The 27,934-nt window shown below is 39.6% G+C and overlaps 1 protein-coding gene and 1 pseudogene across 2 annotated transcripts; one reads left to right on the top strand and one right to left on the bottom strand.

Annotated features, from left to right (window-relative positions):
* Positions 1 to 14: 14 nt before the first annotated feature.
* MEIOB (meiosis specific with OB-fold) lies at positions 15 to 27,225 on the bottom strand. Of its 2 annotated transcripts, XM_069486298.1 has the most exons (13): positions 27,149 to 27,225; positions 25,179 to 25,236; positions 21,946 to 22,077; positions 19,842 to 19,914; positions 17,790 to 17,985; positions 15,217 to 15,317; positions 14,370 to 14,422; positions 14,190 to 14,285; positions 9,795 to 9,896; positions 6,570 to 6,723; positions 3,077 to 3,260; positions 1,921 to 2,007; positions 15 to 431 (listed from the first exon to the last, which is right to left on the bottom strand). In XM_069486298.1, the coding sequence occupies exons 1-13, from the start codon at positions 27,215 to 27,217 to the stop codon at positions 303 to 305; spliced, it is 1,434 nt and encodes a 477-aa protein (XP_069342399.1). In that variant the 5' UTR covers positions 27,218 to 27,225; the 3' UTR covers positions 15 to 302. The 2 variants fall into 2 exon arrangements, with proteins under 2 accessions (XP_069342399.1, XP_069342400.1); XM_069486299.1 differs by lacking the exon at positions 1,921 to 2,007.
* On the top strand, positions 10,849 to 12,023 carry LOC138394507 (obg-like ATPase 1; annotated as a pseudogene).
* Positions 27,226 to 27,934: the final 709 nt, after the last annotated feature.

The following is a 27,934-nucleotide window of genomic DNA, read 5'->3' as shown; positions in this document are numbered from 1 at the left end:
AAGTGGTTTAAGAAAAAGAAATCAAATCTGTGGGAAAGATTAAACATGTTTATTAACTCATGTGCATGTTTTTCAACTCGGGAGGACACACAGCAAAGCCAATAGAAAGGCCTTCCAAGAGGAGAGCTCAGGTAAGAGAGATGCTTTCAGCCTTGTCCCCAAACCAGCTCCAGGAGGAAACATAATAACAATTTATAGAAACATTTTTGCTGCATTTAAACAAAATACAATTTTGCCCATAATTTTCTAACTACTGTTGCATTATTGTATAGGAAGTTAAAACTCCTATACTTTTCCAGGGTCTAACATGACAGGCGGTTTTCAACATGGCCTTGTCCAGACAAGTTCCGGCTTGCCTCAACGGGATCTGCGAGCTTGCAGGAGAGGACGCTAATTCTCAATCCACTCCTTGCTCTGTGTGATAAAACAAACTGCAGGGAAAAAGGAAAAAGACAGAAGGTTATAAAAAATCCCCTTGTACATAAAGTTGAAAGCCAATAACCACAAGTAGAGAACTACAATGGAAGTTTTGTTTACAGATATTAACATAAACTTCAATTAAGTTGTAAAAGCATGGAAAGACTTCTAGTGTCACACAGCATATGGTAGAAAAATTAGAGCTCTGGCTTCTGACAGTGATTTTATAAAAATTATGTCTTTTTTTTTTTTTTTTTTTGAGACAAGAGTCTCACTCTGTTGCCCAGGCTAGAGTGAGTGCTGTGGCGTCAGCCTAGCTCACAGCAACCTCAAACTCCTGAGCTCAAGGGGTCCTGCTGTCTCAGCCTCCCGAGTAGCTGGGACTACAGGCATGCACCACCATGCCCGGCTAATTTTTTCTATATACATTTTTAGCTGTCCATATAATTTCTTTCTATTTTTAGTAGAGACGGGGGTCTCGCTCTTGCTCAGGCTGGTCTCGAACTCCTGAGCTCAAACGATCCGCCCACCTCAGCCTCTCAGAGTGCTAGGATTACAGGCGTGAGCCACCGTGCCCGGCCTAAAAATTATGTCATTTTTCATTTCTCTGAGAGGAACGTCGGGATTACAAATCCAACATGTAGGAAAAAATGGCTTAACATGTGTTCAAACTACCAATTGTGACAGACCCTGCAGCAGCGACGCAATCTGTTAGACCTCAGGGATGGGATGATGCAATTTATTAATAATAATATCCTTTTTTACAATTTATAAAGCACTTTCACTAACACTTTATTTAATGCAGAGTAGAAGGCCGTATCAACCACTTTAATTTGAAAGACTAAGACAGGAAAAAAATATACTGTCACGAAAACTGTGTAAGACTTTGGGCAATCAAGATAACTGGGCGTCGTTTCAGCAGATGCTCCAGTGGCCTGGCACTGATGAGGGCACCTTCAGAACTGTCCAATTCCCGAGGGGTCGAACCTTGCACTGCACTGACTGAGCTGAACAGGTTGCAGACGTGGAGTCTCCCGTGGACGCATCACTATTTCTAGGACCTCCGTTTGAGGCCCCTTCATGATAAGGCCCTCGACCGAATCCAAACTTCACAAAACAAATCCCTTTATTGGATTCCATCAAAAGGCCACACTCAAGGATCCAGAAGGCCACATACTTATTAAGTGAAGAGCTACGCCATACAGGCCGGCAGGTGAAGATGAGGAAAGCCCAGTTCTGACTTTAAAACCCATTGCCTTGCTTTGGAGTTAACATCAATGGATATTTTCCTGTTGGTCTATTTCTCTGATGTCATTTGCAGCTCCTTTATACTATATGGAAAAAACAGGTTATTCCATTGTTTCTAGGATAGCCAAATCCTTCTTCACATCTGGGAATTGGGCATTAGTAAAGATAATAAATTCCCTAACTTATTAGGTCATATTTAGGTTCTTCTTATTGTTTGAATATATAGAATAACACAGTACTATAAAATACACTAACTTTTAAATAAATTTTGCTTCTTTCCAAAAGAAATTGCCACTTCAGTGCTGTTTTCTGTTCATCTGTCATTGCAAGAAATTCATCTACCTGGTTAAAAAAAATTAGACAAATATTTTTGAAGTACACATAGATAACCCATTCTGACAACAATATGAAACTGACCCTCGCTCACTGGAAATGGACTTTTACTCATAGCAATTATAGCTCATTTTGATAGAGAAGGCAAGACGGGCTTTAAACTGACTCTCTAAAGCCAAACAGGTAGCTCAGCAAGGAAAATACCCCGCAATAAAGTGGAAACAGATTTTGGAAATAAAGTTTAATGGTAAATTTTTTTTTTTTTTTTTTGGAGACAGAGTCTCGCTCTGTTGCCCGGGCTAGAGTGAGTGCCGTGGCGTCAGCCTAGCTCACAGCAACCTCAAACTCCTGGGCTTAAGCGATCCTACTGCCTCACCCTCCCGAGTAGCTGGGACTACAGGCATGTGCCACCATGCCCAGCTAATTTTTTTTTTCTATATATATTTTTAGTTGGCCAGATAATTTCTTTCTATTTTTAGTAGAGACAGGGGTCTCGCTCTTGCTCAGGCTGGTCTCGAACTCCTGACCTCCAGCGATCCACCTGCCTTGGCCTCCCAGAGTGCTAGGATTACAGGTGTGAGTCACCACGCCTGGCCTTAATGGTAAATTTAATGAGCTGGTTTTAATAATAAAAAAAGAGTGCCTATCATCAAATGCACATGCCAGTCTCTAAGCATCTGCTTCTGTTCTGTAGCTGTTTAAACAGAGAAAACTCTCGATGACTTTATACAGCTGGTAGGTAAAATGTCACCAGGCCCGCCTTCTGGCAGAGCTGCCTCATGACTGACCAACTCGTTTTACCCTCATTCCCCTCGTTACTTGACCACATAAAGTGTCACGTTTATTCCTCCATTTGGGCAAAAGGCCTTAGTCATTATTCATAATAGTAATTAGCTAGGATTTTGATATAAAATATGAACATTTATTCATTAAAGCCATGTGTTTAAATCAAGATTTTTTCCCAATACTTGTTAATGAATTAACTTCTATCAAATGTTTACCAAAATAACCTATATTTTGGGGGAAGAGCATTCAATCTGGAAATGTTTCTAAACATTTCTTCCTTTTTGCTATTTACCGTGCAGCCCAATGTCTCCTCGGCAACACTTCCTGTGAGACTACAGGAATAAAGGGTACCTGTGTGATCAGTAAGGTCAATTAGCATGTCAAAGCTGAGAAAAACAGATTTAAATTCTGAGAAATCTTTGTTGCAAGTTGTACACGTGATGGATGCTTCATTTACAATATAACCACAGCTGGAACTGAAAAGAAACAAAAACAATGATAGGATGTAATGGCCCTGAGTGACAAATTTGATCTCTTACAGAAGAATTATCACCTAAAACTCTAAGCCAGCATGTAGAATACTTACTGAGTGCTCAGTGCGGTGTGGGGAGCAAGACAGACCTAAGAAACAACACGGTGTGTTTTCTACACAGTTGTTCTCATGTCCAGCATTTGTGATCCAACTGAATCTGGGTCGCCAGTCCTCTCCCTGTCCTCGCTCCTTCCTTCCACGCTACTGGGGCTCCTGCCCAGCCCTCAAGGTCCAAGCCAGTCTCATTTCCCTGCAGGGGCTTTCCTTTCCGGCACCCCAGCCCACATCCCTCCCCTCCTTGGAAGGTGGTGGCAGAGTGTGCCCAGCACTGACCTACGCTCTGTCACAGCAAGTCCTTGCTATTCTTATCTCCCTGAGGTGGCCCTGAGGGCAGGAGGGTCTTGTGCCCCAAAAGGGTGGGTTCAATAACTGCTCACTCAATGGTCCTGTACGGGGTCTTTGGTACATTTACAAGGCTGGTCATGTTCACATCCCAAATTCTATTAATACTGCTAGTTACATATTCTCCTCTCAGTAACTGGTAATTTCATGCAATTCCATATTTCTGAAGCAGGACTTACGTTAGCAATTTTTAACAGAGAGACTAATTCAAATTTCTCAAATAGAGTAAATTATCTGAAGATAGCAGTTTCTTGTCTGGCTACATATCACTTTTTTATTTGCTTGTTCATTTATTCACCCACTCATCCAGTTATCCACTTAGCACCATACACTGGCAGCATGTGAAGTGATGAAGGGAATTGCAAGATAGGTAAGATATACTTCCTGGCTTGCCAGTAATTTATACACCTCTTAGAGGATAAGAAAAATTAACAAATGTCTGTAACTTAGGGACAATTAAAATACAGATCACTTTTTTAGTAAATTTTAGATGCTTTTCCTCAGATATCAATATTAAAGATGTATGAAAAATAAGGGAAAATATTTTTAATTTTTGAAAAATATTTTTCAAAAAATAAACATACGCCCTACACAGCAGCCTCCACATTAGTTTTTTTTATCAACTTTAATACCACATCATAAAATGTTTTAAGAATCTAGAGGTCAACTTTAAAATAAAAATCTCCTTCTCTTGTAGGTTTTGCAGCATAGGTGGCTGTTTAAAAAGAAACCTCTCCCCTCTAAATGTCATACTGTGATCTTGAAGGCAGAAAGCTGCGTGGACCCTATGGCAAAGTTTCTTTGGTTGGAAGTATGATATTTTGTAAAACATTTTTTTTCAAGTAAAAATTTTATGAAAAAAAAAAAAGAATCTAGAGGTCAATGTCTTGACTGTGGTGGTAGCTATACGAACCTACAAATGTGATAAAATTATAGAGTGTGCACCCAAGTGACTGCACATAAACCTGAGGAAATCTAAGACCCGTGGACTGAGCGAGTGTCAGTACCCTGGCTGTGACGTGACACTGCAGCTTGCAAAGGGCACCAGCGGGCGCAGGGCAGAGGGTCCAAGAGATCTCTCTGTATTATTTCTTAAAACTCCATGTGAATCTGCAATTATTTCAATAAAAATTTCAATTACAAAAATCCACAGGAAGACTTTCATGATAATATTTTAGACATTTTTTGCCAAGCACCTTTTGGCTAAGATTATTAAATCTACTGGGGTTTACTTTCTATGCAAGTAAATACTAACTTTGATCTGGAAGAGGTTAGAAGTCATATGCATTTTGCATTTGTTTTTTTTTTTTTTTGAGACAAGAGTCTCACTCTGTTGCCCAGGCTAGAGTGAGTGCCGTGGCGTTAGCCTAGCTCACAGCAACCTCAAACTCCTGAGCTCAAGCGATCCTGCTGTCTCAGCCTCCCGAGTAGTTGGGACTACAGGCATGCACCACCATGCCCGGCTAATTTTTTCTATATATATATTTAGCTGTCCATATAATTTCTTTCTATTTTTAGTAGAGATGGGGTCTCGCTCTTGCTCAGGCTGGTCTCGAACTCCTGAGCTCAAACGATCCGCCCACCTCGGCCTCCCAGAGTACTAGGATTACAGGCGTGAGCCACCGCGCCCGGCCTGCATTTTGCATTTGAAAAAAAAAATTTTTTCTTTTGGCCAATCGAGGTGGCTTATGCCTGTAATCCTAGCACTCTGGGAGGCCGAGGCGAGAGGATAGCTCGAGGTCAGGAATTCGAGACCAGCCTGAGCAAGAGTGAGACCCCCGTCTCTACTAAAAATAGAAAGAAATCAGCTGGACAACTAAAAATATACATAGAAAAAATTAGCCAGGCATGGTGGTGTATGCCTGTAGTCCCAGCTACTCGGGAGGCTGAGGCAAGATTGCTTGAGCCCAGGAGTTTGAGGTTGCTGTGAGCTAGGCTGACGCCACGGCACTCTAGCCCGGGCAACAGAGCCAGCCTCTGTCTCAAAAAAAAAAAAAAAATTTTTTTAATTTTTTTTTTTTTAAGAAACAGGTTCTCACCATGTTGTCCAGGCTGGACTTGAACTCCTGGGCTCAAGTGACCCTCCCGCCTCAGCCTCCCCAGTAGCTGGGACTACAGGCACACACCCCCAAGCCTGGCTTGAGAATAATTTTTTTTAAATGCTATCATTACATTGTTATAGGACATGGCAATCAAAATAGTTTTCTACTAAATTATAAGACAAATTTGCCTTCTGAGTTAAAAGTTTCTGGCACTATTATATCTTTATATTGCAGAATTGCAGAAATACAGTAGATTATATCTTACTTTAAAAGACATCTTTGTTTTGTTTTTTTTTTTTTGAGACAGAGTCTCACTCTGTTGCCCAGGCTAGAGTGAGTGCCGTGGCGTCAGCCTAGCTCACAGCAACCTCAAACTCCTGAGCTCAAGCGATCCTCCTGTCTCAGCCTCCCGAGTAGCTGGGACTACAGGCATGCGCCACCATGCCCAGCTAATTTTTTCTATATATATTTTTAACTGTCCATATAACTTCTTTCTATTTTTAGTAGAGATGGGGTCTCACTCTTGCTCAGGCTGGTCTCGAACTCCTGAGCTCAAACGATCCGCCCACCTCGGCCTCCCAGAGTGCTAGGATTACAGGCGTGAGCCACCGCGCCCGGCCTAAAAGACATCTTTGAATCTAAATAGTTTGCCTTGGAAACTTCTCAGTATGGTTTATTTATAAATTTCTCTCAAATATACAATCACTGTCATATCAAAGAATAGCTTTAACTTCTATAAAGCTTAACATTTATTAATAATAGTTGTTTCTTACAAAAATGAATTTGCTAAAAGTAACATGGCTCCTTACCATCTATTTCGAACTACTTTTGTAGTTTCATCATCGATGTTCAGTGTGGAAATGTAAGCATAAAGAATTCCATAGAAAGGATCAGCTTTTCCTTCACTCTTCAAAGCTTTTGCCTTTAATTGTTCAACTGTATAGACATCAACTATTGTATTTACTAAAAATAAAAAGAAGTATTACAGCGCTATAAGAACTGCAAAGGATTATATCCAAATAAAAAAGCTGTAATTTCAAATGAGAACATGTAGTAGCTTAAGTAGTAGAAAAGTTATTATATTTTCTAACTAAAACATTATGTGAATGGAAAAAAATAAGCCAAAAATGAATGCGAAATTTGTCTTCATTAAAATGAAGACTTTCTGGTCTTCAAAAACTACCATTAAGAAAGTGAAAAGGCAAGCCACAGAGTGGGAGATGCCAGCAGTCTACGATGAGACAAAGAACTCATCCAGAATATCTGAAGAATTCTTAACAATCAATTAAGAGAGTGACTCAGTTTTTTAAATGGGGAAGAGACTTTGAAAAGTACTTCACAAACAAACATATCAAAATGGCCAATAAACTCTTTGGCCTCATAATTCATCAGGTACATGCAAATTATACAAGAGTAAAATTCCACTAAACACCTACCATTTAAAAGACTAACAACACAGGTATTGGGAGAATGTGAAGGTACCGAAACTCTCCAGTGTGCCTGGGGGAAATGTAAAGTGGCACAGACACTCTGGAAGAGCACGAGGCAGAACCACCTAGAGGTGAAAATGCACAGCAATCCTACTCCCAGGTGCACGTGCAACAAAAAACAGACACAGGGTCCTCTACAGCCACAAATCAAAAAGAAAGCAGAAATTCTGTAATGGGAAAAATGAGAATCAGCAAAATAGAGAAATAAATTGTGGGGTACTGCCACGAGGGTGAGTGCCCCTCAGTGAAAAGGGACGCATGTGGACGACCCTCACTAACGTCCTGGTGAACAAGAGAACGCGGGCCCAACAGTGAGCGCTGGTGCTGCGATTCATTTTGCAAATCTCCAGACAGGCTAAACTACCTGTGGTATCCAGGGTGTTAGACGTGAGAGTCACGTTTGCCTTTGGAGGGCAAGGGGGGCCTTGCGGGCCTGACCTTCATCACCAGTTGGGAGGAGGCCATGGGGCATGTTCACGTGGTGGTCATGCACAAAGCTGCCCTCTTAGACTTGGTTTACTGTTCTCTCTACATATTACACTTGGAGAAAAAGTTCATTTAAGAAGGCCGGGCGCGGTGGCTCACGCCTGTAATCCTAGCACTCTGGGAGGCCGAGGTGGGCAGATCGTTTGAGCTCAGGAGTTCGAGATCAGCCTGAGCAAGAGCGAGACCCTGTCTCTACTAAAAATAGAAAGAAATTATATAGACAGCTAAAAATATATATAGAAAAAACTAGCCGGGCATGGTGGCACATGCCTATAGTCCCAGCTACTCGGGAGGCTGAGACAGGAGGATCCCTTGAGCTCAGGAGTTTGAGGTTGCTGTGAGCTAGGCTGATGCCACGGCACTCACTCTAGCCTGGGCAACAGAGTGAGACTCTTGTCTCAAAAAAAAAAAAAAAAAAAAAAGTTTATTTAAGAAAATTCACACAAAAAAAAAAAGTCACAAAACTAAAATCAATAACCTATTAGTCATTTTTATTTTTCTTAATCTTAGAGGAATCTTTTTTAAAAATTTTATTTTTAATTCCTGTGGGTACGTAATAGTTGTATATATTTATATGGTACGTGTGATGTTTGATAGAGCATCATTCTTAAGAAAAATAAGAAAAGCTTTAAAAAAAAAAATGATTATAGTTTTACTCTAAAATATTTAATCAGGCTGGGCACGGTGGCTCACGCCTGTAATCCTAGCACTCCGGGAGGCCGATGTGGGTGGATCGCTTGAGGTCAGGAGTTCGAGGCCAGCCTGAGCAAGAGCAAGACCCCATCTCTACTAAAAATAGAAAGAAATGATTTGGACAGCTAAAAATATATATATAAAAAAAAAAATTAGCCGGGCATGGTGGCACATGCCTGTAGTCCCAGCTACTCGGGAGGCTGAGACAGAAGGATCGCTTGAGCCCAGGAGTTTGAGGTTGCTGTGAGCTAGGCTGACGCCACGGGCACTCTAGCCAGGGCAACAGAGCGAGACTCTGTCTCAAAAAAAAAAAAAAAAATTAATCAATTTCCACCTATAAGGTTTTCATGGGAGTAATTAGCATTTAATAAAGATATATAACTCATTTTTGCCTCTGAGTAAATTTAATTATAAAAGTTTCCACAATAAAAGGATTCTTAAGAACCACTCTTGCGATTACTTTGATATGACCATTTATCAGGAAAAAAATCCCCACATAAGTTAGCTACCCTTGAGTAGCCTAAAAACAGTATAGGCACTGTTGCTCTTGTTCCCATTTCAGGACTGAACGGTTGGGCAGGGACTGGAATACATTCTAGCAAATCTGCCTCACAGCTCACTGAACACTTCTGTGATCCCTGAAGTTTCCTGAAATGGCATTATCTGCAAAATGTTTTCAAAGTAACAATAATGACTTTATTTTAGCATTAATAAATAATACAACTTCAAGTTTATCCCTTCTTGTAGGCAAAAGACGACAAATATTGATCCAGTAATATCTTTTTCTATTAGTGACTGCTATCAATAGGAGATATATTAAATATCCTCCACAAAAGCAATAGCAAAGCCCCTCTTTCACACAACTTACAGTGGCTTGCAGCATAAATTATTGCATGCTAAATTCAATTGTTACTGTCTCAAGGTGAATTAAGCAACATCTATGATAATTAAATATTTTACCTCCTGGGACGAGGTTACAGAAGTGCCTTCAGGGAGTGATCTAATTCTAAGACTTCCCTTTGCTCCTCCTTGTCTTCCCACATGTCTAGCATAAGCCAGAGATGGCAACGAGCAAAATCCCTAAGAGCCTCAGCCTGGGCCTCATGAATTTGGGGTCCATAAACATGACATTTTATGCAAAATTCCATGTGTGAGTCAGCACTTTCCTGGGGACAGGGTCATTAGCTCTCATCATGATTGGCAAAAGGTTATATAAGGCCCCCCAAATTTTAAACTACCTTTTGAAAAGTGGAAATATAGTAGTTACAGAATAAGAATTTGGTATCTTTTACTATGTCAAACAAAACTGTACAGGCCCAATTTTGGCCTATTAGAAAATTGAATAATATTTAAAAGGTCACTTACAATTTATGGATTCTTTCAAATAACTGTCAATTTCATCATCCAGAACATTTGTTTCTTTATTTTCATTTATAAAATTCAGTAGGATGTTAGCTTCTGGTGTATCTTAAATTGAAAATGCATAGTAAGTAAAAAGAAAACTGATTATATTTTAAATCACTGTGAATGATCCACGATTATTTTTTATAGTAACAAGTGAAGACATATAAGATACAATCAAATAGAACATTTCGCAGCCATTAACAATGTGACACAGAACTCTATTAACACAGTGAGGTGTACACTAGATATTGTTAGTGAAAAGAGCAGCTCCCAAAACTGTGGTTCAGTATCCTTTCAATTAAAAAACCTACAAATATATAAAAAAGCAAAATTATCTAGAATATATGTGAAAAAATGACTCCAGATAGTGGGATTACAGGTAATCTTTGTTTTCCTTTTTAAATGTTTTTATGTATTTTCTGAATTTTATATGTATTTCCTTTCTAATCAGAAAATATATATATATTTTTTTTTTTTTTTTTGAGATGACACGATCTTGCTCGGTTACCCAGGCTGGAGTGCAGTGGCACAATCATAGCTCACTGCAACCTCGAATTCCTGAGCTCAAGCGATCCTCCTGCCTCAGCCTACCGAGTAGGTGGGACTGTAGGTGTGCACCACCAAGCCCAGCTGATTTTTGTTTTTTTATGCAGTGGCACAATCATAGCTCACTGCAACCTCGAATTCCTGAGCTCAAGCGATCCTCCTGCCTCAGCCTACCGAGTAGGTGGGACTGTAGGTGTGCACCACCAAGCCCAGCTGATTTTTGTTTTTTTAATATTTTGCAGTGACAGAGACTCACTATGTTGTTCAGGCTAGATTTGAACTCTTAGCCTCAAGCAATACTCCCACTCCAGCCTCCCAAAGTGCTGGGATTACAGGTGTGGACCACTGCACTCGGCCCAGAAAATATATTTTTTTAAAAGGTTATTTTAGCTTCCTTCCCACCTCCAGCTGCCACCAGGACCCATCTCACTGCTGCTGGGACCCTGTATCGTTGCCCATCCCTAGCATGATGCCCCCCAAAAAGGGAGGTGATGGAATTAAATCACCCCCAATCATTGGAAGATTTGGAACTTCCCTGAAAATTGGTATTGTTGAATTGACAAATGTTGAGAAAAATACCGTCTTCAATGTATTATATTAATCAATAGTCAGGCTTCAGCAGAAAACTTCCCATTCGGCACTATTGATCCTAACGAGAGCAGAGTACTGGTGCCAGCTGAAAGCTTTCACTTTCTCTGCCAGTACCACAAACCAGCAAGTACAATTCTTGCCTTTCCAAACGTAGTGGATGTTGCCGGCCTTGTGAAAGGAGCTCACAATGGGCAGGGCCTGGGAAATGCTTTCTTAGCTCACATTAGCGCCTGTGATGGGATCTGTCACCTAACAGGTGCTTTTGAAGATGATGGTATCGTGCAGGTTGAAGGAAGTGTAGATCCTATTCAAGATGTAGAAATAATACATGAAGAGCTTCAGCTTAAAGATGAGGAGATGACTGGGCCCATTATAGCTGAACTAGAAAAGGTGGCTGTGAGAGGAGGAGATAAAAAACTAAAACCTGAATATTCTATACTGTGAAAAGTCAAATCCCAGGTTATAATCAAAAGAAACCTGTTTGCTTCTATCAGGACTGAAATGACAAAGAGATTGAAGTACTGTATATACACTTATTTTTTACTTCAAAACCAATGGTCTACTTGGTTAATCTTTCTGAAAAAGACTACATTAGAAAGAAAAACAAATGGTTGATAAAAACTAAAGGTGGGTGCACAAGTATGAACCAGGTGCCTTGGTCATTCCTTTAGTGGGGCCATGGAACTCGAGTTGCAAGGATGCTGCTGAGGAGAGACAGGTGTATCTGGAAGCGAACCTGACACAAGTGCTTTGCCAAAGATCACTAGGGCTGGGTGTCGGCACTCCAGCTGGAATACTTTTCCACTGCAAGCCCAGGTGCAGCATGTGCATGGACCATCAGGACAGGGATGAAGCCTCCTCAGGCTGCAGGGAAGATTCACAAAGATTTCGATAAGGGATTCACTATGGCTGAAGTAATGAAATATGAAGAAGATTTTAAAGAGGAAATGCAGTCAAGGCATTGGAAAGTACAGACAAGGCAGACATTATACTGTTGAAGATGGAGATAATATCTTCTTCAAATTTAATACACCTCAACAAAAGAAGAAATAGATTTTAGCTATTACTCAGAAAAATGTACAACTTCCAAAGACATATAATTTTTTTAAATTAAAATTTCTCAAAACTGAAGGGACAAATAAAGTTTGGGAGATGGGAATGTTCTACAAATTGTTTTTGTTTTGAAATTAAAATACTGTGTACCTCCAGTGAAATGCAAGTTCACTAAATGGGAACAGCTTTGCTTTTTATGTGATTAAGACCCCACTGGAAGTTGCAGAAGCTTTTCAGGAACCATGTTCCTCCCATGATACTTCATCGATCTCCATCGTGTATGCCAAGCCTGACATATATGACAGTGAGGACAACGTGGCTTGCTCCTGTTTGAATCTACACAGGATGCACATTTGACAGCACTCCAGATGTCTACACGCAATAAAACATTTCACAAAACAAAACAAAACAAAAGGTTATTTTAAAGCCTTGTTCCTCAAATTAGGATACAAGTATACTCGGGAGTAGTGGGTCTGGTACCCCTCAACCCCAAGACCCCAAACTCCAATATGTGACTGTCCTGAAGTGCCCCACCCTACCTGGACATTGTACAAATTGTCCTGACATGCTTGGACTCCCCTAACTCCCCTGGGGAGATTTGGCATTTCTTTCTCCTTGCTCCCATTACAATAAGTCTCATCACTGTTCTTTCTCAGAACTAGACTATAAACTCTTCATGGGCAGAGGGTTTGCCTTTTCATTTTTGTATTTCCAGTATCCAGGATAGTGTCTTTCCTTCCATCCATCTGGCCATCCACTCGTCTCCCGCCTTGTTTCAGAAAGGATTTAAGGTATCTCAATACTTGGAAAACGAAAGGCATTCAAAACCATTCATAATTTAACAAATGAATCGATGCATGTTTTGGAAATACTGGCAGAATTGCTGCACATCAGAAGGGAGCAGATACTGGAGCAGGGCCACAGAAGCCAAGCCTCTTGGTACAGAGGATGGGGGCAGGGGGACCGGTGCAGCCACACAGGTCCCTGCTGATAACAGGGTCATCCTGACTATCCCTTTTGGGTTACTTTCAGTACAGACAAGTAAAAAAGAAGCCTTGACATGCTGGCTAGGATGAACACTTAAGCCATTTAGAAGTTTTTAATTTCTATAAGGCAGGTGTAGCCCAGGAAATTAGAAATAAGGATGATTTAAACAAGCACACAAATTCATGCACCCTTATAAGTACTCTCCTTTAAATTTGTCTCCTTGACAAAATAAGTTCATGGGATCTAGATCTACTGTACAACATTATGACTATAGTGACTATAGGTGACTGTACTATATTCTTGAAGTGCTAAGAGAGCAGATTCTAAGTGTTCTCATCACAAAAAATTGGTAAATATGTGAAGTAGTGCATGTTAATTAGCTTGATTTAGCCATTCTGCAATGTATACATATTTCAAAACATGTTGCATACAGTAAATATAGATGAATTTTTGTCAATTACAAAGTTTATAATAAATTTTTAAAAATCTGTCTCCTTGAGAAAGAAGGCACTTATTCTAGTGATGTTGGCATTGCTCAAAATATTTTGACGGTTTCCCTTTGAATCTGTCATTAGAGACAAATGTACAACATCCCGTCTCATTAGTTTAGTCTTGAGGCCAGGCGCAGTGGCTCATGTCTGTAATCCTAGCACTTTGGGAGTCCAAGGTGGGAGGATCACTTGAGGCCAGGAGTTTGAGACCAGCCTGGGCAACAGCAAGACCCTGTCTCTACAAAAAATTAAAAATAAAAAAAATTAGCTGGGCATGGTGGTGGACACCTGTAGTCCTAGCTACTTGGGAGGCTAAGGCAGGAAGATCACTTGAGCCCAGGAGTCTGAGGTTGCAGTGAGCTATGACACCACTGTACTCTAGCTCAGGCAACAGAGCAAGAACCTGTCTCAAAAAAATCAAATGAAATGAATAAAAATTAAAAATTTTTAAAAATCATCACAATGGATCACACCTTAAAAATTAGTCTGGTTTTTCACATTTCTTCGGTAAAGATATCAAAGATATAGATCTCATTTTAAGTTAAAAAAAAAAGTCATATAAAGCAATTTTTCACTTTTAATTGAAATTAAATCCAAACTGCATTTTCATTCCTAAATAGACTGCACAAGTACTGGAATATGTTCATGGTCATTTCCAAAGGATGAAAAGTTTCAGAAAGCTTTTTACCTGGATTAGTTGTAATAATGGTTTTTGAGATTACTGTTGCTGTCATGCAGTTCCGAAATTTGTCAAAACTTATTCTTACATCTGAGGCAAATATTACTGTTTGGGGAAAAAGTCATTTTTAAATATTACATGGGGGGACAAAAATGACAAATATTGAATATATACACTGAATTATGATACCTGTTGCTCGTGGCATCCAGTTCTGTGCAAGTAAAATGGATTCATTATCCCAACTGCATTTGTTTAAAAACGATAAAAATTGAATACATTAGAGAAAATTGGTAGTGACATGATATTTACAAAACAAATAATGTCCCAATAGCTGGGGTTGGCGTCCTTCAGGGTGTTTGCTGCTTCTTTTCCGTCACACAGAGCATTCAACACCCACGTGCCGGATCGGTCCTTCACACATGCTCAGCTCTAGCTACACTCTGCCCTCCCAGGTCTTCGTGTTCCCAGCGCTTGGTCACTCCAGGCTGGTTAGAACCGAGTGACTAAAAGTCTAAAGACTTCAAAGCCAAACTTTCAGACCATGAAGGTAGGGGCCCTACAATGGATAAATCGCTCAGGGGACTTGATGGCTTAAAGGCTCTTTTCAAATTGCTTCCTTTGGTACCTAGGTGTGCCTTGTTGCACCCGCAGTGCTTCGAGCCCCCACCCTGCCCCTGCACACCCTGTGCCCTGCCCTGCTCAGGGTAAAACCAAAGAAGCACAAAGAAAATTCTGGCTTGTTTGTTATCAACAGGACCTAATAAGACACCACTGCTGTGAAACAGAATTCAGTAACAGCACTGGTCACAGTGGAGTCCACCTAAACAGTTCTATGCCATCTAAAGACCTTATTTTAAGGTGCTGTCCATAACTACTCAGCATTCAAGAGTGAGGTTTATTTCTTAAAATATCATTCGTTTCCTATGATTACTCCTCTCTTAAGATGAAATCCATCCTATTTTTAATAAAATGAAAATGCTCTGTGCCTCGGTGATAAGGGCAGGGATTTCGGTTTGGAACAGACACGGGAGGTTACCATATCATTGCAAAAGAAGACTCTGTCTCATCGTAGAGTTTAACTTCACACCTCTGGCCCTTCCTTCGGTCTGAAGTTGTGAAGTACTTTGGCTCCCCGACCTTAGAAATGGGAAGAAATCATTATTCTTCATCAATTGTTGTAGAGGTATTTAGGTATTTGTTGATAGAAATACACAAACATTTACCTTTTAGACATCAAATTAGAAATATTAAAATAGCAAGAACCATTAATATGTATTTGATGATTTTAAAGTGTCTTCTGTCTCTAAACCAGGTGTATTTGGCTGAAGCTGTAAGTGAGACACACCTTGAAGACAGAGAGGGGCCACAAGGGCTTAAAGTTGAGACTAAGTCTTCCCAACATACCAGAACAAATGCTCCATGACGGACCCCTTGGTGGCATCTATGTGGCCTCCTTGAGGGTAGAAAGTGCATTTTCCACATCTGTGTGTCCTCATGGCTTAGCATGGAGCCTGGCAAGGAGCTCGTGTGACTAAATGAACTTAGCCTCTCCGGGCGTCGGTGTCCCCATCTCCGTATCAAGTAGCAGACATATCTGCCTTTGCCTCCTTTGCCTTCTCCCCAGGGCCAAGGTGGTGAGGCCACATGAGGGGTATGGCAAAGCACTTGGGCGCACTGTCCAGTTCTGTCTGTTGTGGGGTAAGAGGATCAAAGAATTGGAGGTGACCCAGGGGCCCTTCTCTCATGGCAACACCAGGCGCCTCTGATGGCCACACAGCAGCAGCCCCCACACAGTGGTTGGCTGCCACCATGCCATTGCCACCACCGTGTCTGCTGGCAGGACTGAGCTCCATGGGAAGGAGCTGAAGAAAGATGCAAAGGTGCCAAGAGAACAGGATCTGGACAGGAACGTCAGCAGGAAGGACAGCCAGGGGATGAGAGAGGCCAGCCTGCACAGCTGGGGCGGGAGTGGTGGTGGAGAGGGGAGAACACTGTATTAAAAGTAGATTTAAGGTGAAAAGACAGTGGAGGTGAGGAAGAAGAGAGAACAGGTTAAATAAAAGTATGAAGACAAGGAAATGAAAGAGGGCTGGTAGCCAAAGAGGAGACAAAGGCATGAAAAGAAGGGATGGGCGGCAGACTCACTGGGGAGCGGGGAGTGGGAAAAGCTACAGGTTTTGGTGTATATTCATTATGATATATTCTTACTGAATTTTAGACAAATTCTTACATTATACATGTAATGGCTTATAAAGAACTGTGGGGAAACTGCGTACAATTGAGCACTTAATTGAACAATGGAGCAGGACTGAACCTAAATTGCCTAGAAAATGACTTCTATTTTTCCAGATTGTCATATAGGGTGTTTATTCCTCCACCCTAAATTACAGTTCACACTCCCCATGTGGCAGGCCCTGTGCCAGGCCAGGGCCAGGGTGGTGCAGAAAACAGACACGGCCTCTGCAGCCAGGGCCCTGCCACCTGAGAGTCGGCACTCCCTCGGTTAGGGTTACTTACCACACTAACTATGAGAAATGTGTACGTCTAGTTCCTTTTTTTTTTCAGTCTATTGACTATACTTCCCCATATATTTTTTTTTTTTTTTTTTTTTTTTTTTTTTGAGACAGAGTCTCACTCTGTTGCCCAGGCTAGAGTGAGTGCCGTGGCGTCAGCCTAGCTCACAGCAACCTCAAACTCCTGAGCTCAAGCGATCCTCCTGTCTCAGCCTCCCGAGTAGCTGGGACTACAGGCATGCACCACCATGCCCGGCTAATTTTTTTTTTTTATATATATTTTTAGCTGTCCATATAATTTCTTTCTATTTTTAGTAGAGATGGGGTCTCGCTCTTGCTCAGGCTGGTCTCGAACTCCTGAGCTCAAACGATCCGCCCACCTCGGCCTCCCAGAGTGCTAGGATTACAGGCGTGAGCCACCGCGCCCGGCCTATACTTCCCCATATTGAGAAATTACTCTTTCCTATTTAATTTTCTTCACATACTTTTGTGCAATTTTACTGCTGAAGTCTACCTCTAAATCTTTGCCCGGGGACCCTAGACTGCCAGGCTACAGCCCTTGCTACAGTGGCTGAGACAGATGCTGATGGCTGGGAAGGCGCCCCACGGAGCGCTGGCCAGCACGGTGCCTGCGGCGACTAGACCGCAGAGCCCTTGGGCAGTACCGGGGTGTTCTCCCTCCCTCCCCTCCTGCGGCAGCTCTGAGCACACGCGCACAGAATTCCTTGACTTATTCAATATGCCTGTTTAAGGAACACGATGGAGATCTGCAAGCCAAGAAGCTCATCCTTTCCATCTGCATCTTTGTTTAAGTGAAGTAGGAAAAGCTCTCGTGTACCCAGCGCATCGTTGATGAGGAGAGTGCTACTCTGCATTTAGCATTCAGACATGATTTTGTTTGCCGCTCATTCACAGATAAAACTCTACCTTCCCTTTAATGAGAAGTGTTACTGTTTTCTAAATTCAACTTACTACCAAGATACAGAGAAAAAATTACCCCAGCAGATCATGATGACACTACAGCCCAAACACAAATTAAGTGACAGAGACTCCCCCACCCCAAATAGCACTTGGCATTGTTGGAGTCTTAACTTACCGATCTCACAGCTGCAAGCACATTAATAATCTTTCCATTAAGACTTTGTCCATTTGCAACAATGTCACCCAATGTATAATAATCCCGGGACTCTTTAACAGGTAAATGTATCAAAGAAAGTAACTTGGTGTCCACTCCACAACTGGAACAAACTTTTACCATTGAGTGATTCTCACTGAGCAATAGTTTGTAGTTGCTAAATTTCAAAAACACACAAAAAGGTTAGTATCAAATGATTTTTGAATAGAAAATACTTCCAGGTTCACAGTTAAATTACTTTTTTGGTTGAAATTTAGACTATATTAAGAAATTTATACTTTTTACTCTTAGAAAACTAAATAATGTGGTAAAATATTTTTTGTTTAAAATATATTTTCATGAAGAAAATTTATTTTGTTTTGTTTTGTTTTTTGAGACAAGGTCTCACTCTGTTGCCTGGGTTAGAGTGCAGTGGTGTCATCACAGCTCGCTACAACCTCAGACTCCTGGGCTCGAGCCATCTTCCTGCCTCAGGCTCCGGAGTAGCTGAGACTACAGCTATACACCACCATGCCCAGCTAATTTTTCTTTTTTTTTTTTTTAGAGACTGTCTCCATAATGCCCAGGCTGGTCTTTAACTCCTGGCCTCAAGCAATCCTCCGGCCTCAGCCTCCCAATGTGCTAGGATTATAGGTGTGAGCCACCACACTCAGCCAAAGAAAATGTTTTGAGGATCAATTCATGCCTGAGCTCTAAGCATATTACTCATCTGACCTTGCCCAAGACTCTGAGCTTGTTTCCTTCTCTATAAAACAGGGGTATAAAAGCACTCTAGAACTTTAGGGGGTCTTACAAACGCAAGGACTTGTTGTTTCTATTATGACCCTGGCTGCTCTGCCTAGTGCCTTAGGTCAACAACCGTGTTTTCTTACCTGTGCAGCAGTCTCTGGGGAGCAAAATGCACCTGAACTGAGCTGCTCTTCCCCCTACCCAGCCCCCCACCCCACGCCATTGCCTTAGAATCACATAACTTCTGTCCCACACCAGTGCCTTGCCCTCCTAACTAAGCTTCATGCCCCACAGTTCATCCTCCACACACAGGCTGGCACAGAACTGCCAGAACTCGCCCCCTCTGGGGGTTGTGGAGAGGGTGGACTACAGCCAATGACTAATACAGGGTGCAAAAGCCCAACCCCCTCCCCTCAGGGTGCTACTCTGAGGGGCTACTCCTCCAGAGCTCCCTCCGGGGCTCCAGTGGAGGCTCCAAGTCAACTCACTTCTTTGTTCAGCTTCTCCCTGCCCCCAACCCTGTCCTTGCAGGTGTCTCAGGAGAGCTCTCCCTCAGTAAAGCACTTGCACAAGAACCCCCCCTTTCAAGCTCTGCTTCCAGGGAGCCTAAGATGGTAAGACATGTGAGCAGAGTGATACAAAAAAAGACATATAATTTCTAAGATTTATCTTTAGTTTTAACATGACTGGAGTCAAATTTTTTTTTTTTTTTTTTTTTTGTTGAGACAGAGTCTCACTTTGTTGCCCAGGCTAGAGTGAGTGCCGTGGCATCAGCTTAGCTCACAGCAACCTCAGACTCCTCGGCTTAAGCGATCCTACTGCCTCAGCCTCCCGAGTAGCTGGGACTACAGGCATGCGCCACTATGCCCGGCTAATTTTTTCTATATAGATTTTTAGTTGTCCATATAATGTCTTTCTATTTTTAGTAGAGACGGGGTCTTGCTCAGGCTGGTCTCGAACTCCTGACCTTGAGCAATCCACCCGCCTCGGCCTCCCAGAGTGCTAGGATTATAGGCGTGAGCCACCGCGCCCGGCCTGGAGTCAAATTTTTGTAAATCTAAGAATGAGAAAGTACTAAAAACACAGGCATCTTTTCATGTGAGTCTGTATCAAAGTAAATTATCTTATAATCAAAGATAAATGTTGTGAAAGAGAACTAAACTCCTAATTTTCAAACTTAAGTAGACTACCATTAGTTAGCTCTCTGCCAATTTGATACAAAATTATTAGTAATGATCATTCTTGCACAAAGATTGTTGATCTCTGCATTAGACAGATATGTACCTAGGAGTTGCAGGGCTGAATTTTTCTTCTCTTTCTATTTCCTTTCTTTGGATCAGGGGATTTTCAATTATCACTAAAACAGAGGATAAAGTATGATGGTATTACAAAATAGTAACAGGGTAAATAAAAAACAAGTGTATACAACAATGCCTGTCACAATGTGGTTTCTAAGGTCTGAGCTGACACCGTGCATTCCCCACAGTCCCCATCTCACGTTGCTGTGAGAAGTGGAATCCCGGGGTTACGACCATCAGTGTGACCCCAGATGACATTTCTGATTCTGTGTGTTTAAATCTCAACATGTGACCACATTGGTATCACTTTATTGGTCTAGTGACATTCAGCATTTGATCTAGTGACAACATGGCCTTCAGTAAGACCTCTTCCCACTCCACACTTGCCATGGAAACCACAGTGGGGTTGGAGAGAGCAATGCAGAGTCTGGGACACTAACATGGGCGCTGCCACTCATCAGCTGTGTCAGCCCAACATTTTAGGGGTTCAGCTTCTTCACGGCCTACACGACCTTCCAGCACTCGCTTTGCTCATTCCTCATACAACCATCTACAATTATCCGTGTCTCACAAATAAGGAAACTGATGCTCACAGAGCTTAGGTAAATTTCTTGAGGTTACACATCTAGAAAGTAGTAGAGCCAGAATTAGAATTGTTCTACTTCAAAAAAATGTGAGCTTTTCACCCTAACACACTAACATCCTAACATCCTACTTACATTTATAATCATCACCTTTAGGCTTTTAAAATCCCTTCTGTCATTCATCTTCACACCCATCAACATGTAACATTTTGATACTGAAATATATCTTTATCTTTCTATATAACTAATGTTCCTGCATCCATTCAAGGAATGTTTATAACTGTACTGGGCCCTACGAAGTTTGCAAAGTTCTCTGCCTTCACAGCCCACATGTTCGATGACCTTATTATTCAATTAGAGAGATACTATATGTAAACATAACCCTAAAAGTTAATACTACAAGACAATATATGATCAGGTATTAAATAACTGGTGTGGGTGATGGGCTGCTTGATACTACAGTATTAAAGACAAGTGGTTTAGTTACTCCCACTGCTCTCTCCTTTCTCTCTTCTACCATGAAGGAGAGCTAGTACACATGCTTTCTTGTTTCTTGTATGAGGCTAGAGCTGTCACTTACTGAGTGACTAAGCTCTACACTTTATAGTATACTAGGCACACTGTCTCACTTATTATTTTCAAGAATCAAAAAGTTTTTTCAAAGTCACGATGTACATACACATTGCAGCTGGGATTTGAATCCAGATCTAAGTTTTCGAAGTCTTTGTTCTTTCTACTATACTATGCTTTACTGTCAGAGGGATACTGGGGTGAGCAGAAGATGCAAAAGATTTGGTATTTCAACTAAAAATAAAGTTCCCTAAAATTCCATTAAAAATTCAAGTATCAACTTTTATCAAAATCTATTCAGTAGCCCTATGATATGTCCATAGAAACATAATGGCTGGGCATGGTGGCTTATGTCTGTAACCCCAACACTTTGGGAGGCCGAAGCAGGAAGATCACTTGAGGACAGGAGTTCAAGATCAGTCTGGGCAATATAGCAAGACGCCATCTCTACAGAAAAAAATTTTTTTAATTGGCCCAGCATGGTAGTGCATGCGTCGTATGGTTCCAGCTACTCAATAGGCTAAGGCAGGAGGATCATTTAAGCCCAGGAGTTTGAAACTGCAGTGAGCTATAACACCACTGCACTCCAGCCAGGGCAACAGAGGAAAAGAAGAAAAGAGGAAAAGGAAAAGAAAGAAAAAGGAAGGAAGGATGGAAACCGATTATAATAAAATAGGGGTTGATACAAATTGAAATATGTAATAAACCAAAGATGGCAAAGTTACCTAGTAAAAACATAACTGTCATGTTTGTCTGCTTCAAGTAACATGCTGAATGCCTTGTGTTATGCCCTTAAACTTGACTTTTTTTCTGATAACATTCTTGAGAGTTATCAACTATGTCTTATTTCATTTTGACTCCCTTACTAGAGTTGCAAAAACATGCTGCAGGGATAATACTGGAACAGAAACAGTTTAAGAATCAACGCAAACTTACCGCACTCGCCAACCCTAAAGCTGTCAGAAAGTGACTTGATGTAACCTTCATTGCCCCAGGATGTTGCATTTACAAAACAGGTTGGTGAGTCCCGAATGGTGAAGCTGAAAGTGTACCTCTCTGATCCAATATCTAAGGGAAAACCAATGCTTTTATTTTCCAAAGTTTCACTTCAGCTTTTAAAATGACTGATTATTGATGATTAGTATGATAAAAGTACTCAACATATGGTACAAAATGTTATTTTGGATGTATATTCTACAAATGCTTGTGCTTTTAAGAATTTCAAAGCAAAGTAGTAAAAAGCTGCCAACAGTTCACCTCATTATTGGCCCCTTTGCTCCCTTTCCCCCATCATCCGTGTTTTTGGAGGGGAGATATGCAGACTCAAACTGGCCGATATCAGCTTAGATTCTCCATTTCTCTCTTACTGACATATATTCTTTTTCTTTTAGAGACGGGGTCTTGCTCTTGCTCAGGCTGGTCTTGAACTCCTGAGCTCAAGCGATCCTCCTGCCTCGGCCTCCCAGGGTGCTAGGATTACAGGCGTGAGCCACCTTGCACCCAGCTGATATTGTTTTAACCTAAGTCATAATTCAGATCTAAATAGTTATTTCAAAACAAATTGTGTGCAACTAAATAAGTACCACTAGGGGTCAGCAAGTACATTTTTTTCCCAAAATGGAAATTTCGTTACTATTTTTGCTAATTAAAAAATACAACCTAATATAAATATGCAAACTATAAACATATACTGAACTATTATTAGTGTCTACCTTTCAGGAGAGGGCTAGGATGGCAAGAATTGGGGGTTTGAAGGGGGAATTTCACTTTTCAACTCTATGACCTTAGATCCTGCTGGAATTTTTAATGAAAATGTTACATGTGCAATGCTTTTAAAAGTCAGTAAGCAAAAAAAAAAAAAAAAAAAAAAAACAAGTCAGTAAGCATACCTCCTCCAAAAAAGGAATGCTAAAGATGTCATCATAAAGACAAGTCAAACAATACGGAAGTGTTTCTCCTACACTCACAATCTGGTAGGTGAAAAACTGTATTTCATTGTCATAAGTTTAGCAAAAATTTTAATAATTACTTTTTTCTAATTCATGTACTTTAAGTTATACCTTCTAGGGTTTAGTAAATAGAAAGACATATAGACTTCCTCAAACTATTCAAATAGTAATTCAGATCTAATTAGTTATGATAAAATAAAGGCATACACAAATGAGTATGAGTACCAAATGACATCTTTGTTAAAAAAGGAATATTAATATGAACTAAAACAAAAATAAAGGCACCTATCACTATGCCATGAGTGAAAGTAACACAGCCACAATTAATCAGGTGATTCCAGCAAAATTAATGTCTTCTGCCAAAATTACTGGCTGGCTGGATACAGCTCTGACTCACTTAAGCTATATAGAAACACACCATAACCATTAATTAAAAGGTTTTAAAGCTAGTAGTAGTAAACTGCTAATTCTAGATTTTATCTTTCATGTCAACTACAAAATTTAAAAGGTGAGTTGATTTTAAAAATCCACCTTTAGACATGAACGATTTTTTTTTCAAAAGAAGATATACAAATGGCCAACAAACGTACGAAAAAATGCTCAACATCACTAAACATCAGGGAAATGCAAACTAAAGCCACAATGAGATACCCCCTTACTCCTGTCAAAATGGCCATTATTAATAAGTCAAAAAACCACAGACGTTAGAGCAGATGCAATGAAAAGGGAATGCTTATACACTGTTGGTGGGAATGTAAATTAGTAGAATGTCTATGGAAACCAGTATGGAGATTCCTCAAAGAACTAAAAATAGACCTACCATTTGATCCACCAATCCTACTACTAGGTATCTACTCAAAGGAAAAGAAGTCATTATGTCAAAATGACACCTATACCCAAATGTTTATCACAGCACAATTCACAATAGCAAAGATATAGAATCAACCTAAGTGCCCATCAACTGATGAGTGGATAAAGAAAATGTGGGATATAATATACACCGTGGAGTACTACTCAGGCATAAAAAGGAATGAATAATGTCTTCTGCAGCAACTTGGATGGAACTGGAGACCATTATCCTTAGCGAAGTATCTCAGGAATGGAAAAAAAAATACCACATGTTCTCATTTATAAGTGGGAGCTACATGATGGGTATATATGCTCATAAAGTGGTGTAATGGACATTGGAACCTAACAAAAGGGAGGGAAGGAGGGGAGCAAGGGATAATAAATTACCTATTGGGTATAATGTACACATTTCTGGTGACAGGTACACTAAAAGCCCTGACTTTAGCATTATACAATTCATCCATGTAACAAAAAACATTGTACCCCCTAAATCTACTGAAAGTTTAAAAATCCTGTTTTAGTCTTAGATTATGTTTCCATAGTCCTAAAACTCTTTCACAGTTCAAGCAACTCGCTAAGAACCACTAAAGCCCAATGTAATTGTTTTTCCCATACATGAAAGATGAATTTTTTTCAATGAACTGTCTGGTTGTTTGAGTAAATACATATATGCTGCCGCCCCACTTTTCTTTCCCTCAGGTACTACTTTGTCATGATACACCCCTGCTCAAAACCCTTATCATTACGATTTTCTCTTATTTGAGATTTGCCTATATATCTGTCACCTCTTAAGCTGAAAGCAATGGTTAACATGGCGTACTTAGTATGGGCCACACGTGATGCTAACCCTTACAGGTGTGAATTCATCTAATTCTCACATCAGCTTTATTTATCCCCATTTCATAGATGTATACAGGAGAGATACTAGATCACTCAGTGACTAGTGGGCCCAGGTAGTCTAGCTCCAAGGCCATACTCTTAGACACTAAGGTATTTGAAGGTGACATGAGAGTACAATTTCTCTCCATTTTTCCTTGGTACTCCACAGGGCCTTACTCAGTGGAGGTCCTAAATAAACACATGTTGAGTGAAGTTAATGAGTTGACCAATTTAACTAGCTATTTTGGCACTGTATACCCCAAGCCTTTAAAATTATGTTTGAGAAACATCAAATAAAATCATTTAAAATTATTTTAATGTCCTCTTACACATATGCCCTTGAATTGAGTACTTGACCACAAAATAGTGAGAATGGCCATTGTTTTCAAGGAGTTAAACATGCATAGAAAATTTAATCACTTATATATACTTTGTCGTAGTCATAAGACACAGCTGACGAAAAATGAAGCAAAGAGTTAAATAGAACTCAGCTTTTTCTGTCTGGAAAGCCTTTGACATCTGTTTTCCCAATAACTATACCAATTATTTTCTGAAAAACAAAAAGGTTATAGAAGACCAATATTAAATACAGATGTACATGGTAAATTTAATTTCATGGACTTGTTATGTTTTACTGGCTTTAACAAACATTTTTGACTAGGAACCATTTAAATATATTTATTCCAGGCAAACATCTAAAACAACTTCATAAATTTTCAATTCCACAAGGAACAGTACAAAGTAATCAGATGGTTAACTGCTATTACAAATATAATCGTTTAATACTTAGTATGTTTCTACTTTATTTTCAATCACTAGATGCAGCACAGTAACTGCCCTATGCTATCAGTCCTTACTGAGTTCATCCAAAGCACATGTATAATACAATTTAATTTGCCATGGTCTTCAAAGCTCTCCTTTACATAGTGTTTTCTAACAATCTACATAAAATTGCTTAGCTTATTAATCCAAACATGCTGGACAGTCTACAAATTACTCTATAACAAAAGTTATATATTGCTGCTAATAAACCTAAATCCTAAAGTCCTAGATCTTAAATCTTACAGATAGTAACATCTTCTTAAAATTCTTAATGTATATTTTTCTGTGAAGCATGTTTTAAAAGAAAAAAAATTTTAAAAAAGAAAAAGTTTAATATTTTCTTTAGTGACTACCAAAGAAAAATTAAATATTAAAAATGTGTTTTAAGAAACAAAAATAAATACCTTTTGCTGAAAGGAAAAAAACCTAAACTTATATAACTAATTCTACCACCTGATTTTAACCTTGTAATAATCTATGACATTTAAAGTACAGTCAAGGTTTTAAGACTACTACCTTCTAGTTAAGCTATTAGTCTTATTGCATTTAGACATGTTGCTATTATTTCTTCAATTCCTTATACATGCAGATCTCACTGTGTTTGAGAAATGAAAATGTTGAATAAAACTTTCTATCTGAAGAAGCAATTAGCAAATAGTTTACCTTTCAAGAAAAACTGTAACTATAAAAATTATTTTTAACATTAATAAACCTTGAATTGCAAATTATTACAGTTACATGCAAATTTAAATTTATCCTGTTTTAAGAAATCTGATTTCCAAAACCCAATGTAAATAGAAGACTACTCAGGGGCAGAGAAAGTAAGGGGTATGGTAGTTTCTTTACAATAAGTTCTTCACCTTATAAGATTATTCTATCCAGATTTCTTTTAAATAAATAACAGTCTCAATATACTCAAAATCATTGACTTCTCCTATAACTCCTCCCCAAAAATCTATTTTCACATAAACGTTTCAGAAACACACCTGTTGTGTACCTTATGTCATAGAAGCAGCATAACGGCAAGTATTTAAGACTATAACTTGGATAACTTGGTAACAGATTTTTTGCTGAACAAAAATGGTTTAATTTTACAATGCTAAGCTTGAACATTTATTAAATTTTTCACTTTATTAATACTTAATTAAAATAACACAAAAATATTTTGATCTTTTTTTTCCCAGAGACAAAGTCTTACTCTGTCACCCAGGCTGGAGTGCAGTGGCATAATCATAGCTCATTGCAACCTTGTATGCCTGGGCTAAAGCAATCCTCCTGCCTCAGCCTCCTGAATAGCTGGGACTGCAGGTGAATGCACCACATCTGGCTAATTTTTTAAAAGCATTTTTTGTAGAGACTGGGTCTTTGCTATGTTGCCCAGTCTTTTTGATCATTTTGAACAATCACTACCCACATCTACAATTATATCTCCTACTCTGCAGACCAAAAAAATATTTTCATTTAGCTGGAACAAATGCAAAGTAGTTTAGGGGCACTTAATATCTAACAATTATAGAAATGCAATGAGTATCTATATACTTGTCAATTATACAAGCATGGATTGAATGAATAGCACTGACATAATGTTACCACATAGTTTCATTAGAGAACAATCAAACCACCATACAATTGAAACCTACCAGATTAGCCATATTTGGATGCAGATCTGAAAGTGCAGTATAGGTCCTCGATGCAAAGGAGTTTGCCATTTTTTAATCTGTATTTTAGAAAATATAATTTAGATATATAAATTGAATAGCTGAAATAAACTATGAAAAATTCTAAGATTTTAAAAATTATTTAGGAAAGCATTTTACTCATTCTTTGGAAAATTTTATTATAATGGTGAAATGTAAATTAATACAGATTGAACCTATAGAAAACATGTTCAAAGTGTCCTTTTATAATTTTGAATGATATAACTATATAGCTAGGTTTCAATTTTTAACTTTTACTTTCTAAGCCATGTAAAATGTAGAAATTTTTGAGCACTATGTAAATTTAGAGTTTCAGATAAGAGATGATTCAATGGGACATTTAAGGATTTAAATATTTATTAACATCAAGCCTACCTAAAAAACACAGCAAAAATCCATTGTAAACACCTCAAATTGTGCATTTGGTTACACTGTGTAGGGAGAAAGGTAGTGATTCTAAATACACCTCTAGATGGTAAGCTCCATGAGGGCAGAGGAGGCATCTTACATATTTTTATGCGTGTATTTCGATGCTACCTTGTACTAGAAAACTCCCAACAAATATCAAATGAATGAAATGGTGGCTTGTCCCTCAATACCACCACTATAAAAGGTTTTATTGTAGAAAAACTGTAAGCTACATGAAACCGATGGTTTGATTTGATTTCACTTTATAATCCAGGGCCTCTTTAACTCTGTGAATGCCTTCACCCACAGGCTTCAGTTCAA

This window comes from Eulemur rufifrons, chromosome 14 (assembly GCF_041146395.1).
Source record: "Eulemur rufifrons isolate Redbay chromosome 14, OSU_ERuf_1, whole genome shotgun sequence".
NCBI lineage: Eukaryota > Metazoa > Chordata > Mammalia > Primates > Lemuridae > Eulemur > Eulemur rufifrons.
Note: the sequence above shows the minus strand (reverse complement) of the source record. Positions and strands in the feature narration are given on the sequence as shown.

Coding starts and splice junctions, on each gene's coding strand:
- MEIOB (XM_069486298.1), bottom strand. CDS start 27,217: ATGGCAAACTCCTTTGCATCGAGGACCTATACTGCACTTTCAGATCTG. Junction 14,286..14,369: donor CTGGATGCCACGAGCAACAG/GTATCATAATTC, acceptor TTCCCCAAACAG/TAATATTTGCCTCAGATGTA. Junction 432..1,920: donor GAAGCAAAATTTATTTAAAA/GTTAGTGTATTT, acceptor TTTTCCCTGCAG/TTTGTTTTATCACACAGAGC.